The following is an 18,351-nucleotide window of genomic DNA, read 5'->3' as shown; positions in this document are numbered from 1 at the left end:
AAATTAGCAGCCCTATCTATGGCTACTAATCTCTAGCTATATTAAATGTTAGACTAACACTATACAACTGAAAAATCTGTATTTGCAGTATACAACTGATATGAATTCTAGTTTCACGTTCCTTATTATAAAGCTAGCAATTTATGATTCTAAACAGATTAGAGGCAAATTATCAAAATATATTATATGCTATGTCCCAAAATGTATGGTATGCATACGTATATCTCTCATTATCCAAAAGATGTACTTCACAGATTAGTTTACAAACTTCATAAGTAGTCCCAACCTACAAAAGAAATCTTTACAAAACAATTTCAGAATGAAGTTAAAAAACATTTAAGAATACAACTGGTCCTATTTTTGAGATACACTGAGATTTTAAGCAATTAAATTATGCCTCATTTTCTTCTATTTAATTATTGTGATTAAATCCCCAAACCTCATGGCAAGAGAAGTCTGAAGAAAAGTGATGTGGAGGTTCAGCGATGCCAGTGATACCACTTCTGCATAAAAAGTGCTCATAAATACAATTAATAAAATTGTACGTATTCCCACATACACAGAGAAATTCTCTCACACAGTAGTTTTACATATCAGTGAATGGTATAAGAGCACTTAACACAGCAACACTAAAAATACAAGCTAGCTAGTAATCCAGCTATGCAGGCCTAGATCATTAGGAGCTGTAATAGCACAAGAATGTTTAAAGATTATGTTTGCATAAAATTCAACAGGCACAAGGAGTAATATCAATTTAGGAAATTCATCATATATAATGTGGTCTCAGGTCACCGATAGCAGCAGACTTATATATTTCACTCCATGCTGTATTTTCCGGAACCAAACTGCACACAATGTGTCACGGAAAATGGGGGCGGGGGAGGTATTGAAGAAGCAGCTCACTTTTTCACTTCAAACCTGCATTGAACCAGATTAAAGCTTATATATTATTTTAGCTGCAAATCCAACTACAAAAATATTAGCACCTAAAAAGCAGAAGGGAACAAAAAGTGTAGAAAAAGACAGAGAACATAAAATAGAACCTATCAGACAGAGTTAATAGTTCTACAGAAAATCAAGTAACTAATTTGCACCTTTCTGGATAAAATTTCAGCATGGCAACCTTCAGTTTATAGCTCTCAGCAGACAGAGTATTCTAGAGTATTGCTAGAGAGGTTAAACAAAAAGGGCTTTTGGGGGTATGTCCCCAGCAAAAGGAAGAAGGAAACAGTAGGGCCACTGAGTGCTGAAGATGGCAAAATGCTAAGAGAAGACAGAGAAAAGGCAGAATTACTTAACACCTTCTTTGCCTCAGAAAAGGAAAAGGGTGCTCAACCTGAGGATAATGGAGCAGAGGACAGAAAGGGTTCCTTTCAGCACAGAATAAGTAAAGAGACAGTACAGGAATACCTGGTTAATCTAAATGAATATAAATCTCTAGGACCTGATGAACTACATCCAAGAGTATTAAAACAGCTGACTAATGTAATATCGGAGCCATTGACAATGATCTTTGAGAACTCCTGGAGAACAGGAGAAGTCCCAGCAGACTGGAGGAGGGCAAATGTTGTCCCCATCTTCAAAAAGGGGAAAAAAGAGGATCCCAACAATTATCATCCAGTTAGTCTGACATCAGTACCAGGAAAGATTCTGGAGCAGATTATTAAACAGAGAGTCTGTACATCTAGATGGCAATTCCATAATCACAAAAAGTCAACATGGGTTTCAGAGAAAGACGTCATGCCAGACAAATCTAATCTCTTTTTTTGATAAAATTACCAGCTTCTTAAATGAAGGGAACGCTGTGGATTAGACAGGGTTTCCCATGACATTCTTGCAAACAAGCTTGTAAAATGTGGGCTAGACAACGTAATGTACAACATGGATTTGTAATTGGGTGACTGGCCGAACCCAGAGAGTGCTCAACTATGGCTCCTTTTCATCCTGGAGAGAAGTGACCACTGGGGTCCCACAGGGCTCTGTCCTTGGCCCAGTGCTGTTCAACATCTTTATCAATGACTTGGATGACAGAATTGGGGGCATACTTATCAAATTTTCAGATGACACCAAATTAGAAGTAGCTAATACTCCAGAGGACAGGATCAAGATTCAAAATTACCTTGATAGATTGGAAAGCTGGGCCAAGTGTAACAAAATGAATTTCAACACGGAGAAATGTAAGGTACTGCACTTAGGGTGGAAAAATGAAATGAACAGATACAGGATGGGGGACACCTGGCTGAAGGAGACTATGCGTGAAAGGGATCTGGGAGTCCAAGTAGACCACAAATTGAACATAAGTCAACAGTGCAATGTGGCAGCTAACAAGGCCAATGTGATTTTAGGATGCATCAATAGAAGTTTAGTGTCTAGGTCAAGGGAAGTAATAATCCCACTCTATTGTGCTTTGGTCAGGCCCCAGTTGGAATATTGTGTCCAGTTCTGGGCACCACAATTTAAAAAGGATGTTGAAAAACTGGAGCGTCTCCAAAGGAGGGCAACTGAAATGGTGAAGGGTCTGGAAACCATGCCCTATGAGGAACGACTTAGGGAGCTGGGAATGTTTAGCCTGGAGAAGAGAAGGTTAAGAGGTGATATGATAGCCCTGTTTAAATATTTGAAGGGATGTCATATTGAGGAGGGAGCAAGCTTGTTTTCTGCTGCTCCAGAGACTAGGACCCAGAGCAATGGATGCAAGCTCCAGTAAAAGAGATTCCACCTCAACATTAGGAGGAACTTCCTGACAGTAAGGGCTGTTTGACAGTGGAACAAACTCCCTCGGAGTGTAGTGGAGTCTCCTTCTTTGGAGGTCTTTAAACAGAGGCTGGATGAACATCTATCGGGAATGCTTTGATTTAGATTTCCTGCATGGCAGGGGTTGGACTGGATGGCCCTTGCGGTCTCTTCCAACTCTATGATTCTATGATTCACCCCAATGTTATGTATCATCCTCTCTCTTCATCTTAGGCACAGTCATTTTCCAAACCATTAAACAGTTGTGAAGAAGACCTCTTACATTGCAGCATCCCTTAAAGAGATGCTTCGTTTCCAGAGGCCTGTGCAAAAGTATTATCTATAGATCCATAACACCCACTATAAAAAGCTACATTACAATTGCTTTTCATATCATCTATAGAATCTGGGGTAAGAATCCAGGACCTTGTCTATACAAAGCATGAACGGTACTATTGAACTACAGTACCTCTCTTTTACAGTGAAAGTAGATCTATATTCTGCACAAGTAAAAAGATAAATAACTGTCAGAGAATACTATTCTGCACACAGCTTATATCCCACGAAGAAATTGGTCATCTTTAAAACAATTAAGATTTTTCATCTGAATATAGCAGGAATACAATAATGTATAGGCCTGTATAGAACATTCTTATTAGTTCAAAGTAATTTTGGATCAGTAATTCACTTCATGGACTTAGAGAGTGTTGAAATAATTATTTCTTAAATATAATTCTTACATAATCAAGACACTTCCAAGCAAAAATCAAGCACCAATATGGTCCCCATTTTTAGGTTAAGGCTGAAATAAAGAAAAAATATATTCAGATATTATTGGTCTCATTAAAAATATACCAATATATAACTCCAATGGAACCACAGGTTAAGTATTCCAACTACTACTAGCATTATTAGGAAGTACTGTACTACCAAACTCTTATTGCAAGATTGCAACATTACATATCCCACCCTGAGGTACAAGTGTGCAGCAAGTGCTTTTTCCTTGGAGCAGATTCTGGAATGTTCTCTGGGTTAAAGAATTTATAAAAGCAGTTTGTAACAAAAACTGCTTATGAGAGGGTGGGGTGGGAACAGCATGATATAGCACTAGTACTATCTAGTAATGGACCATTATCCAAATCTCAAACTGCTTTTTAAATAAGCTGTAAGAGGCTGTTAGTTGAGAAATGCTATATACAGTTTGCAAGCACACCTCTACTCTGAACCCCTACGTATTAGTTAAAATGTTCAAATCAGTTAAAGAAGAGCTTTTCCACCAGTTAAAACTACATTAGAATATGAAAATGGCAGCCTACATATCAACTGGGTTCTAGGAGGCTGTTTTTGTGTTTAAATTTTCTAATGTAGTAGTATTCAAAGAACTTCTGTTAAAATCTTTAGGCTTCTTCTGACATAAAATTAAAGTACTGCAGAAATAATCCAGTTGGACAAAACTTGAACTGCCATGGCCCAATGCTATGGAATTATGGTGTTGCAACAAACTACACTTACCACAATTCCATAGCATTGAGCCATGGCAGTTAGCACAGTTTCAAACTGGGTTACTTCTGCATTGCCAATGCAGCCCATATATTTCCAAAATAAGTACAAGAATATAAAAATTAAATTGCAATGTAAAACCAGTTAATGCTACAGTTGTGTTAGAAGGGGGCAAATCATAGTACACTTACCATGTATGTCATCCTTTAAAACCAAATCATGAAACATTTAATTATATAGTGTCTTATTTTGATAGCTTAAGGAGAAAAATATGAACAGTTACTGAGAAACATAGAGAAAATGGTTATATTTTTATTTTGCAGTAAAAATATACACTATAATTCAGTGGTGAAACATTTAAGATGAGCCTATCATGAAATCTGATAAAATGATACAAACTGGGTAACATAAACTACAGATTTTAGACATAATTGTGATTTAGACATTTTTAGATTGTGGCATGGACAAAATAAAATTGACAAATATGTGAAAGGATTATTTGGGCAAGTTATACCAGTATTGCAAGTAATTGTAAATAAGGGAATATCTTCCCATTCACCCAAACCTACTACCCTCAAACAACTTGGAAATACCAAGCACGAAAAGGGCTCTCTGCATAATGTTGACATAGACCATAAATGTACATGAAACATTACCCTTTTTTAATGTTTTTGTAATACTTTAAGTGGTTAGATACTGAGAAAACTATTAGCTAAAATATGTAATATCACAAGGTTATAAAGTGAGAAAATTATCAGCTAAATTACTACATACTGTGATTAGAAAACTATGGCATCAAATAATTAAGAATTTGTGAATAAAAAAAATGTGAAAGTACATTCTCACATAAAACTGATTATACAATGTAAGTTTCATATCAGTATTAAGAAAACCAGCCACAAAGTAACTGCAGCAGCAAGTTAGCCTCAGATAATTACAATTGCTGCTACATGTCTAATTCAATTACATATCTCACATCAGATTTTGAAAGTTTTCTTTCTCAAATATAATTTTTGGGGTAAGATGGCAAAAATGACTTTGATTTTTCTTTTTTATTATTTATGACTGAAACAGTATATTCTGGAAACCATTCAGATTTCAAACCGAAAAAATAGTTAAATTCTTTAGCTCAGTTATAAGACAGAATAAGAGAATCGTACATGGGTGAATATTCGGCAGTGCAAAGTACAGTTTCAAGATTACTGTAATAAATCCACATTGAACACAGATAGTTTTATGTAACTTCAAGATACTACAAATTAACATGCCTACCTTATATAAATAGATACTATCCACTAGGTTTTGGGTGGGTTAAAAAAAAATTAAGTCCCACCTACTATCATCCTTATTCTACAGTATCTTCTTCATGATATATAAAACAAGAAAAATACTTACAATAACGATTATTTGGGAGGAGAACTGCACACATGTTCATAGATGACTTGAATGTGTGGTAGTCACTACAGATAAACACTGAACAGTTTTGACACCACCCCATATGGTTTTCAGCAGATGAAGTTAATACATTCTCATACAGTCAATAAGTGCTTCAAAAGCATGCATGAATCATGTCTAAGTTAGACTTTTCAAATTTCTTCAAGTGTTACCAAGACAAAATAAGATATAACATTTTATAAATACATTTTAAAACTTCCTAGTGGAGATCTAAGAAGTTTCACAGAGGTTAGAAGCACAAGTGAACTGCATGAGTAGTATAAATACAAGCCTACCTTCTATAAACCACACATATCATGCTGCAGTTGGCAGCAACCATCAGGGACAATGACAAAAGTACCAAAGGTGCAACACTAGCATAGATAGGCAATCAAATGGTGGAACACTCTTATGAATGCCACAGGCACAGCGGGAAATAAGAGGCAGGATACCCTTAGCAAATGGACAAAAAAGACTCACAACAATGAGCTGTGTGAACACTGAAAATTCGGGCTATTTTCTTGCAGCAAACCTCCTCACAGAATAAGTCTACCTCTATAGACGCAGAAGAGCAGAACAGAAGAAAATTGTTCTTGAAGCATACTGTACAGAGCACTCCTAGCGGTCCATGCTGTTGAAATAGCAAAATAGAAAACCTAGGGGGATGAAACAGAGAACTGGAAGCTGCTTTTTTCCTCCATTATTAAAATGATTCCACTGGGAAATTTGAAACAGAAATTCAAACCAGTTTAAAAAACAAAACCTCTTTCATACATATTATTTTCTCTTTCAACATTCTGAGAGATTTTACAATAAGGAGTGTCTTAGCTTTCCTTTGATTATTACATTCATTTTGTGAGATTACATAAGAATATAGCATTGGGCAATTATAATTTTTTCAGTACTGTAGACATGGCCCCAAAATATAGGAGATTTTAGAATTGTTTCTTATCTTTCTGTACAACAAAGAAAGAAGGCCATTTGCAAGTCCATAACTAATGTTTGCTATAATAATGATGGGTTCACTTTCAATGCCATTCCTCAACACACAAAAACTGTATTGCAGCTTCCAGTTCCATCTTGAATACTGAATATATCTGTTGCTATCATTAGAACATTTCATAGTTAAATTTAACAGTACAATTTTACATCCTGCCTCGTAAACAGAATGTCAGGTGAAATATCCTTCTACTGATACAATGTCTCTCCGTATGTACTCTCAGGTTTCTTTGACATCACCTGCTACACATTATTATTATTATTATTATTATTTTTAAAAACTGTAGGGATACATGGGTGGAACTGCACATATCTGAATGTTAAGAATGTGTTAATGCACTGGCATATTAATCTTTCAACACATTTTAAGAATATAAAATAGACAAATATACAAACTAGCTGCACCAAGTTTCCTGACAATTTTCCTTCATAAATTAAAATATTTGGATGCTTTACATCTCTATTTCACTATGAAAGGAGTCCAGAGACAACACCCACCTCCTACAGCTAATGTCAAGACTAAGAGAAGATTATGGTTATATTTCTTTATTTCAAGCACAAATACAGCCTGCAAAAACATAAAGATCCTCTTATACAGTAGTAAGACCTTAAGGATAAATTTAAGAAATGACTACATTGATATACCTGAATCTATACGAAAAGCTATTTTGTTACCTTTTACTAAATGCTTTCTTCATTTTTTTTCATATTTTTTGTCTCTGGTAATACCTTTTAAAACAGCTCACATCTACATGAAAGGCAAAGGAAAACTACTGGAGCATAATCTGATAGTACAGTGCGCCTGTGTCATACGCGGGCGCACTATACGCAGCTTTCAGCATATGCTGAAAGCTGCACGAGATCACAAGGGGCGGCACGTGCGTGCCTCCACAACGCCACGCTGCTGCGTGCACAAGCCCCATTCATTTGAATGGGGCTTGAGCATGCGCAGTATTTGGTTTACGCGGGGGGGGGGGGGTATTGTTTCTGCTAGTGGAAGAAGGAAGGGAAAATCCTTCCTCACTCCTTCCTGAAAACCCAGCATGCACACTAAAATTCTACTTGAAAGAGCTGGGAAACTCTCTCTCACCATGGAGGGCTACAGGAACAGGGGAAGAAGTCTGTAGAGCTGAACCTAGTCTTGTTTTCAGCTAAGTATTTTGGTGATGTGATGATGTATCTATCATGCTAATATCTATCAATTCTACGTAGGAAGAATGCCTTAAAATGAGTTATTATTAAGCATTTTTCCACTGTTACTAGTATAGTGGGGGAAAACAAGAAAAATTATTCATTAAAGTTTCTTGTGTTAACTTCTCATTCTATCACACTTTCCTCATATAATCAAATGTCATTCCAAGGCAGAACAAAAACAGTTCAGTAACTGCATCTCTGGTATATAGAAATTTGATACAAAACAAGATACGGGTACAGAATACAGCTGATTACATATGCTTTTCTTGAAGTCTTTCTCAGCTCTAATGATTTTAAAGACAGGAGCACTGGTATCTCCCTTCTATTAATAATACACAAAATCTGTCATTCATTGTGTTAAATAGACACAAATATGAAAAGTTGAAACATTTAGGTAAGGCATTTATCATTATTAAACATGAGGCGATTATCCATATCGTAGAAAATTATAAAAATATTTTTTTTCTGATTTCAGGGATAACTTGTAAAGAAATAAAAACTGTAATGGAGAAAAAGAATGTGTTGAAATACTTCAGATTGTTAGAATCAAGAAATGACCCAGTTTCCATTTTAGGCAAACAGACTTCTACTTACGTTGTCCATGAAGTTTGGTTTAAATCCTCCTTCCTGCTGTCTCCTCAATTCCTCTTGTTCTCTCTGGCGCAACATTTCTTCTTCACGTCGCCTGTGTTCTTCTTCATGTCTAAATGTTATATAAGACTAAATGTTATATACAGAATATACCTTCCTAAAATACTTCCTATACATTTATCCAATAAAACAGCTTTCCAAATCTTCCGTAATGAGTCAGGAAAGTATGGAAAATGAGACATTCACTAAGAGTCAGTGTGAATTTCTACTATAGCCATTAGCTGTATATTCATAGCAGGTTATCTTCCAACTCTATTTTGCCTTTACATCTCGCAATCACATTATTTTGAGGTCTGGAGACAATGCCCTGCCATTTCAAAATAATCTTCATTGCTGGGAATAATGGAATTAAGCTGAAACAGGAAGTGACCACAAGTGATACATTTTATATGCAACATTGGACTAGTATTATGTTTTTAAAATGTTGAGTTTCAAAATGTCCTAATTCACACATCTACAAATGGCTTCCTTCCACATAATCTATAGAAAAATACCTCAGTTGTATTTGCTTCCGTTTCTGTAGTTCTTGATTTCTAAGTTCTTCTAAACGTCTCAGTTCTTCCTGACGCCTCATAAGGTCTGTAAAAAAAGTAGCAGCTAGCAATTGCCATTTTAACAGACATGGCTGCATATGAGCAGTAATGAATACAGTATGAGCACACAATGCCTTGCAGACACACCCTTGACTTTTCAGCATTTTGTTGTATTACAACTGGGACCTGAAATGGATTTAATTGTCGTTGTCATCAATTAATGTATACAAGACATAAAAACTGAATTTCACTAAACAAAAACTAGGTGGCAGTTGTCTGATGCATAAGTATTCACCCTCTTCGTTTTGACACACCTCACCAAAGTATTGCTGAACCCTACTGTCTTCATGTCAAGTATGGAATTGAGTGGAGTCCACCAGTGTATTGTATCAGTGCCTCACAGTCTCTGATTACAGAAGTCTATTTCTGCAAGGCCTCAGAAGAGCATATCTAAACAATCAACATCATGAAACAGTTATCAAAGATATGCTAGGATCAAACTGTGCAAAAGAATCAGTGCTAGGTTGCAAAAAAATTATTCCAAGTTATGAACATCTACCAGAGCATTGTAAAATCCATTATTACAAAACAAAATGAAGTGTGGTTCAATTAGAACTCTGCTTAGATGAGTCTATCCACCAAAAGTCAGGGCAAAACAGATAGCCATAAAGGGGTGCCTTATCGCTGCCCCTTTCAGTGTCAGATTAGGGCTGCAGCCCCAATCCAGCATTTTTCTGGTGCAAAAAGCAGCAAAATGCCACTCCTTTGCACCAGAAAAAAGGCACCCTTTTGCCACCTTGGCTCTTCTCCGATCCTGTGGCATGTGGCATCTAATTGCTGCACAACAAACCAACCAAAGTCCCCACAAACCAAAAAACTCCAAGATATAGAACTAAAACAAAACAAACCGAAGGGTTCTAACAAAAAATGTAAATAGCCAGGATAAATAGAATAACTGAACCCTGGAGCAAAAAAAAAAAAACAATATTATTTCTAAAAGGATATAAATATCCCACTGAGAAGTCTGCAAATGCAAAGAGTGAATATATAATGATATTAAAAATTTCAGAATTCAAAGCCAGAGTAACTAAACCCTGGAAGAAAAAAGCCAGTAAAATACCAAAAATGGGTACAAACAAACCCCTTTAAAATTATGCTACTTTTGAATTGAGTGCAGTCACATTGTATGAACTGAGGAGGTGATATATTAGTTATATTTTGAATGTTGGCAGGCCACTGAGGAAGACGATAGTTGAAACGCGAGTTTTTAATACTACAGCAGTTTATTTTCTGCATTTGCATAATTTTAAAAGGGTTTGTTTGTACTCATTTTTGATATTTTACTGGCTTTTTTCTTCCAGGGTTTAGTTACTTTGGCTTTGAATTTTGAAATTTTTAATATCATTATATATTCACTCTTTGCATTTGCAGACTTCTCAGTGGGGTATTTATACCCTTTGAGAATTAATATTGGTTTTTTTTTTTTTTTTTTTTTTTTGCTCCAGGGTTCAGTTATTCTTCTGTTTATGCTGACTATTTACATTTTTTGTTAGAATCCTTGTTTGTTTTGATCTAATTGCTGCACCACATGAGCGTGACCACGCTGACCGCTGTTTGGTTGGGTTGGCTTGGGGGTGGAGTTGGGCCATGCACCTACCATGCCCCTACACCACCCCCAAGCTGGCTTTTACTGCCAGTCTGCTTTCCCCCTCAATGACACAGGAAGGGGGCATACATTAAATAAGTAACCCAGCGGCCAATGGTAATTGTGAAGAAGATGAAGAGATCCTCAGCTCAGTTGAAGGAAGCCATCCATGGATTAACTATCACTCAAATGTTCCAAAAATATGGACTTACGAAACATGAAGGCATGTTAAAAACATGAACTCGAATGCCTTATCAGTGGCCCAGTAGACCTCAACATGAAGGCAAATTTGTGGCAAAACTCCAAAGTTGATGTTCACCAGCAATACCCATACAACCTGACAAGGCTGGAGCATTTTTGCCAAGAATGATTTTAAAAACTGCAGGATCAAGATAAGCAACGTAAGGAAGAATTACCGAAGATAATATGCAGCTACAATTGCTGCCAAAGATGTTTTTACTATGCACTAATTCAGAGCGGTGGATAAACAGTGAGCCCTTAGTATCTGTTTGTGTTTGGTTCCAGGACCCCTGTGGATACCAAGATCAGTGGATGTTCAAAACCCATAAAATACAATGGCATAATAAAATAGTGTCCCTTATATAAAATTGCAAAATCAAGATTTGCTATTTGGAAGTTATATATTGTTTTTAATATTTTCAAGCCATGGATGGCTGAATCTATGGATATGGAGAGCTGACTGTACAACCAACAAATGCCTTGTTTCTGTTTACTTAATTTTTGTGCCACAATAACTATATTTTGCATGTCACATGTCTTGTGAACTTCAAGCAGTAAGAACGCCAACTACTTCCACTTCAATTCCAGGTTGTAACACAATGAAGTGTAGAAAAGTCAAATGGGATAAATACTTCTGAAAAACCCAATAAATACCAGAAAGTACAAAGTGTGATCATTCATTGTTTAAGAATTGCAGTTCTATAACCACTATTACCTATAATTAATACCACTGACTACCAAAGTACTTAATGTCCCAATCATGGTATAAAATTTTTGCTATCTTCAGCTTTTTTAGCAAAAGGGAAATGTAATAATAATGATAACAATTAGAAACAATAGTTTTCTAGCACTAAAGCACTTACAAATGTCAGAACAAAACTTTCAGTCTTTGGAACTTGTCACTTGTGGGTAATGGAATAAAATACAATCAGATTTCTTGGTAAAAATAATGTGTAACATGAAAGCATATAGTGCTAATTCCTACATTGATACTTTTCCTCTTTTAAACTTCCCTATGCTGTTCTTTCAAATAAAAGATAAGACATAAACTTAGAAATTGTATAATTAACAAGAATTAGCTACTGGTCAGAATCTGACCATGGAATATTTCCCTATAGGTCAATCTGGCTTGAGAGAATTCTACTTGTGACATACAATTCTGGAATATGTAAAATAAAATTTGTGGTTATTTTCTATATTTCCTACCGCACCAGTTCTTCAGATAACATCAAATACTTCTCCAGCCTATGCAATAAAAATCAGTTGATGGCCTATTCATAATACCTTGTCTCATCAGCATTAATTGATGCTCATGTCGAGCTGCTTCCATTTCAGCCTCTAGTTTCTCCTTAGCCTCTCTAATGTTTCTATCAACTTGTTCCCGCTGTTGCTTTTCCATTTCATCAAGAGCCTTCCATCGTGAAGCATACTCAAATTCAAATGTTCCAGGTTGGGCAAAACGCGGAGGTTGTTCTCTCTCTCTACAATGAGGGTACAGAATACATTTCACATGTATCCAAATGTCAAACAAATTTCTGAACAATTTCAGCCTTTTTTGTAATTTCTCTATAAAAGAACTATTTGTTTCATACCTGACTTGTGGCCAAGAAAGATCTAGAAGCATAAATGCTGTATGCTTAGATACTGACCTGCTCCAGTCATGTATGAAGAAAAAATAGTTAAGTCTAATTTTTTAAAAAAGCATTTTCTGTGAGACACAGAAAATTTTCCACTGTTGATGTCTTACTACCCTGAAAGATGTATTCCTAATCTTTTGTTCCTCAGGTAGGAACAGTCCTCAGATGAGCAAGCAGCGAGGAAGCAGTGAAAAGCAATGGTCATTACCACCTTCCATCTCTCTTTGCATGGCAGAAACTGACCCCCACTGCACCTGATTCACATCACTATCTTTCATAAGAATGCATGGAGCAGGCAGAGAAGCTAACATGGTTTTACTGGGGGGGAGGGGGTGATTGTGTGACCAAAATCCTCCCAGATCTAGGTCTCTTGTACGGCTTTTACTTCAGCCAGATTTTTTTCCGTGGTATAAAAGGATATATCAGAAATCCTCATAATGGTATAAGGATAATAAGCTTTATAATGATAATGGTATAGAGATGCTTGGGTGCATTTTGTTTACCTAAATCTACTAACATTCCCTTTCTTTGTGATAAACAAACAAAACCTCAGCCATGGAGATCCTTGCCCTACTTTGTAATGCAATACTCTGCCAATCCATTTTAAACCAAAGATCTTAAGTCTATAATATTTAACAAAAGTTGTTCTTACTGGCATTAACACTTATGCTTTAAAAAACCCTATGGAATAATGGAATTTTGTAAAAATATACCCAACTGTAAGTAGATCTCATATATAAGTCGAAGGAAGGTGTTGAGGCCAAAATTATGGAATCTGGCATGACCTGTCGATAAGTCAAGGGTACAACTTTGGGTCTCAGCATGGTTCCACTTTGCCATTCATCTATCTGCGCTCATTTGTCTGCAGTGAGCCCACTTACCTCCTCACACAAGATGAAGAGGAAAGATAGAGCCAGCTGCAAACAATTGAGAGCAGACAGATGGGTGGTGAAGCCAGGCAAAAAATGAGAGACCATGGCTTGAGAACAGGCGGTGGGGGGGGGGGAATAAGTGGGATGGCCCACCTTGTTCACTGGTCCGACCACTGCTCAATCAGATTTTGTAACCTCTATCGGCGGCAGCAGCAACAGTTGGCTCACCTGCCTCTCCTCCCCACTCACAACCTTACCCACTCTCTCGTTTGCCTGGCCACCCACATAAGGCGGCCAAGGAATGGCTGGGCAAGGAGATAGCAGGAAACAGTCCCTTTCCCTCCACAGCCAGGCTCTGCCCTTGGAAAAAAACTAGATGGCAGAGCTTTGAGGGATGAGTGTTCACCCTTCCGCCATATCCTCCACAGCCCAACTCTCTCCCTGGGCGAAAGCAGGGTGGCAAGGGAGCTTTGAGTGCAAGCATTTGCCCCTCCTCCTCCTCTGCAGCCCAGCTCTCTCCTCAGCGAAAGCTGAGTGGCAAAGGAGCCTGAAGTGGCAAGCGTTCAAAGCCAGGCAGGTAAAAACGGGCTAGTGCGGGGTGCAGCTCTTTCTGCTGTGGCCTGGAAACCACAAACAGTCACTGCTGCCATTTTTTGTAGCAGCATCACCATGTTGACTCATGTATACATTGACCCAAATAATCTGGGTCAATTTTTGGGCATAAATTTTTCAATTTATACACAAGTACTGTGGAACCTCACCTTCCACGGGGGACCCCCCCCCCCCGCGTAAGGTGAATTCTACCTATGCTCAAGCCCCATTATACTGAATGGGGCTTGTGTACATGGCGGTGCAAAATGTGTGGCAGCCACACATGCCATTTCAACTATTACTGTACAGCTTCTGCGTAAACCAGAGGCAGCGTATGGCGCACCCGCATAAGGAGCGGGCACGCTGTATAGGCAGTAATGGTAATAAATTGAGTGGTAAAAATGAAAATATGGGTGACTTAACCACCGTGCTCTATAACTGAGATACTGTTTGAGACATAAAAATCATATGGTAAATCAAAAGACTGAAAAATTAGTAAATTGAATCTTATGAAATCAGACAGACAAAGAAAATTTGTATAACTATGTTTTAAATGTTTATTCTAATGTTGAAGTAATAACCGTACATACTGGTATGTAATTGTTGTTTTTGTAATTCATTTTTTGTTTTGCTGTTTTTGTTTTTAACAGGAATCTGAAATTATAAAAGATAATGAAAAAATATATACTTCTTATTTCATTACTTGAATACCTCTCATTGTTTTCCAATATTTTATCATAAAAACTAAGACTTACTTATGATACTGTTGTGTTTTTTGCATTAACTTCTCAGGCAGTCCATCTTCATCATCAAATTGCTCCATAGGTTCTACAATAACAGGTCGAGGAGTCCTAAAGAAAGCACAATCCATGCACACACACACACACTATTAAATATTAAACCAGAATTCTGTATAAGAAGGTACAGTACAGTACAGGTGTTTATATCAGTACACTCAACAAATGTGCAGTTCCAAGGCTATGATTTTGAAATATGATTATATATGTTGGTTTAACCCTGTCTACAGCACATGACTAAAAAAGATATATTAATTCCATGTCACAAAACTGTAAATAGAAAGGTAGAAAAATTATCTAGCTCACAGTCTTTATCATAATTATAAAATATTATGGTTTTTATGATTATAAATATTTATGAATTTATCTAGCAAATAATGTGGCAGGGTTACCTTCCATCTCCTAAATAAAAGTGTATACTAACGTGTCTGGTATGATACAGATACAATGGAAAGAAAAATATAGATTCATAACTTTAATATTAGAGCAGTTTAATTACTTTAATTTTTTTCTTGGCCATTGAAACCACCTTCATTCAAAAATCAAACTTTCATCATAAACATCATCACCACAAATAACTGAACAGTTTGTCTTTAGTTAAATATATTCCGGTTGACAATTTATACATCTAAGTATATTCACAATGTTCAAGTAGCAGCCTAAGAAACCAAACAATAAAAGAACCTGACTGGAAATCATGTAAAACACAACAGCTTCTCAGCCTCTTTAAAAGTTTGTGTTCCCTGCTGGTTAAACTAACTAACTTAAAAAAAAAAAAAAACCTATACATGAAGCCACAACTGTATTTACTTGGTGCTGCTGTATCTACATGGGTTAATAGCTGTATTAAAAATCCTTTTTTGGGGGGAAAAATCCAAAGAAACGTACAAAAGGAAAAATATATTTAACTCATGTAACTTCCTACAGATTAATATATAGATTAACATGTTTATATTCTTCTTTTAAAAAAAGAAAAAGAAATTGATCTTCCAGGGCAAGTTCTACCTGATCAATACAAATGAGAAACAGTGTTACCCACACCTGTAACCATCCATAACCAAAGCAGGAAAGACCATATTATATGTCATTCCAACCGATATTTTAGCAGCAAATGCATATCCAAATTTAAAGCACAGAAATAAAATTCTGAAGTTCTGACTGTGCTCTCCTAACCAATCCATTTGTTCAACTAAACATATGCATTTTCCTCATTCTGACATGGTTCTGATAACTGTAATGAAACACACCATGGTACACGAAAAGTAATACCAGTTAGTAGTAGTAGTAGTAATAATAATTTATTTATAATCCGCTTTTTCACAGAGGAATCAAAGCAGATTTGTTTCTGTGATATTAAATGTCATAACAAACCAAAGCACAACAGCCTATAATATCAAAAGAAAGTCCACAACTTTAATATTCGTTTCACAAATCTGTGATTAACCCCTATATTTACCCAAGCTATACTATGTTATTGTGTAATAATATAGGCAGAAAAATGGAGGCAGAATAGCAGGTTATGTTTCAGGCAGATATCTCCATTCAGTTCATGCATGTCACATCTTCTATTAAAACACAAACAGATTTCTAATTAAAATATACTAGAATTGGAACACGTGAAAGTGCCCTGTGCAGTTTCCCAACCCCCACCAAAAAATATGTCAAATTCAATGTTCATATTCACCTAGAATGTCAATTCAATATAATTCAGCAACAATTCTATACAGCTGATCAGCTAAGTATGCTTATTACCTAATAAACCAAAGTTTTCCAATTTTGAAACTTATATACTGGTCGCACACAATTTGCATCATCAGCCAAAGGTATTATAGCCATTTTTGAATGAATCTTAAATAAATGATACATGTATGAGCATAAATAGCTAATTATTTCCTATTATGCAATTAGGATACACAGTGCGCCCTCCCCTTACGCAGGGATCAATTCCAGATCACTCCGCGTAAGGGGAAATCAGTGTATGCTGAAGCCACATAGCAACTAATGGGGTTCGAGCCTGTGGCCCATTAGTTCTTCTGGGGCGCACGACAGGCTCTTCCAGAGCGGTTTTCAACGTATGCTGAAAGTGGCATATGGTGCACCCATGTAAAACGTGAGTGTGCTGTACTCTATCTAATCCACTCTAAGTTATGGTCCATCCTTATCCTAAGAATGTATGTAAGAGTTGAGGTAGGATTTAGCTGGAAACCCATTGTATGCATGAGTTAGACAAGACAGGAGAAGGCCATATCTGCCCATATCTGAGCAAGATAATAGTTGCAATATCTTATATAAAAAGTTGCCACCTTGCTCACAACTATTTTATTCCAGTGATTATTGTTTTTCAAATACAGTTGGCCCTTCCCTTACACGGGGATCCATTCTGGACCCTGCCACGTAAGGAAAAACGCGTAAACTCAAGCCCCATTAGAAAGCCCCATTGCTTCTTCTGGGGTGCAGGAGAAGTCTTATGCTGGAAGCTGTGTATGGCGCGCCAGCGTATGACGTGGCTGCACTGTACACAGACTGGAGTCAAAAGCAGAGTGCCACTTTGGACAGAGTGCCACTTTGACTTTCTGAGATGCTCAGAGAAAGGACAAGATACATGTAGTTTTAAAAAGACTTCTCACACATGCTCTTGAAGAACACAATGGTGATGGACATAAAGGACTACAAATTAAATAACGACTGCAAAGCAAGATGGACCATTTTCTCGTAACAACCTGCAAAATAAAGATTCAACATTTCATTGAAACCATCGGCATCTTTAAGCAGGTAAAGGAGAAATGTGGACTAGGTACCAAGATTGGGTTGATTTTCCAAAACAGTTTTATGCAATTATAGATAGACTGGATTAAGTAGTAGAACAGCAACTGTTATATACATTTGTATATAACAGCAATGAATATAACAGGAAAAAAACAGAACTTACGTTGTTAGCAAGAATGCTCCATCACTGCATCTTTCTAGAGCTTTACGTGCTGGAGGTTTTGCAGCAAATTCTACGAAGCCTTTCCCTGTTGCCCTACCACGATCATCTACAACAACCACCGCTCTTTCCACAGGGCCAAATTGAGAGAAAGCTTGTTCCAGAAGCTCATTGGAAACAACCGGTGAAAGATTTTTTACTGTTAAAGCAGCTCCATGGGTAGCAAATCGAATTCGAAGTGGTCTGCTCTTCAAAATAGTTCCATCAAGTTCTGCCTTCGCTATTTCAGCCAGAGTCCTAGATTCCTTTTGAGGAGAACATATTTATATAGAATATTTTAGAAATCTTTCAGTGTACTTAAAGGTTTTGAGTCCAGTCTATGTAAACAGAACCTATAATCAAGCTTCAGCTATTCTATTTGCCACAGCATTCTAGCAATTTTATTAGTTTATCAATTAATCACCCCAATTCTGCAGCTACAAAGGTGGCAGAATGTGAGTGTAGAATGGAAATGACCATCATCTCACCATGTCTCAATTCAGGAGGATGGCAGAGGGTTGTATGACAACTGGGAAGCCTTGGTGACATGGGGTCAAACC

The 18,351-nt window shown here is 36.9% G+C and overlaps 1 protein-coding gene across 1 annotated transcript in view; it reads right to left on the bottom strand.

Annotated features, from left to right (window-relative positions):
* The window catches only part of LOC149319956 (paraspeckle component 1), a 40,738-nt gene that overhangs the window by 15,614 nt on the left and 6,773 nt on the right, over positions 1 to 18,351 (bottom strand). Inside the window, exons 2-6 of the mRNA XM_089512658.1 lie at positions 17,756 to 18,057; positions 14,785 to 14,880; positions 12,214 to 12,410; positions 9,006 to 9,090; positions 8,455 to 8,563 (exon numbers count right to left, since the gene is read on the bottom strand). Coding sequence (XP_089368784.1) covers positions 8,455 to 8,563; positions 9,006 to 9,090; positions 12,214 to 12,410; positions 14,785 to 14,880; positions 17,756 to 18,057 — 789 coding nt within the window. The remainder of the gene's footprint in view (positions 1 to 8,454; positions 8,564 to 9,005; positions 9,091 to 12,213; positions 12,411 to 14,784; positions 14,881 to 17,755; positions 18,058 to 18,351) is intronic.

Source organism: Sceloporus occidentalis, unplaced genomic scaffold (genome assembly GCF_023333645.1).
Source record: "Sceloporus occidentalis isolate IW3139 unplaced genomic scaffold, rSceOcc1.0.p SCAF_2, whole genome shotgun sequence".
Lineage (NCBI taxonomy): Eukaryota > Metazoa > Chordata > Lepidosauria > Squamata > Phrynosomatidae > Sceloporus > Sceloporus occidentalis.
Note: the sequence above shows the minus strand (reverse complement) of the source record. Positions and strands in the feature narration are given on the sequence as shown.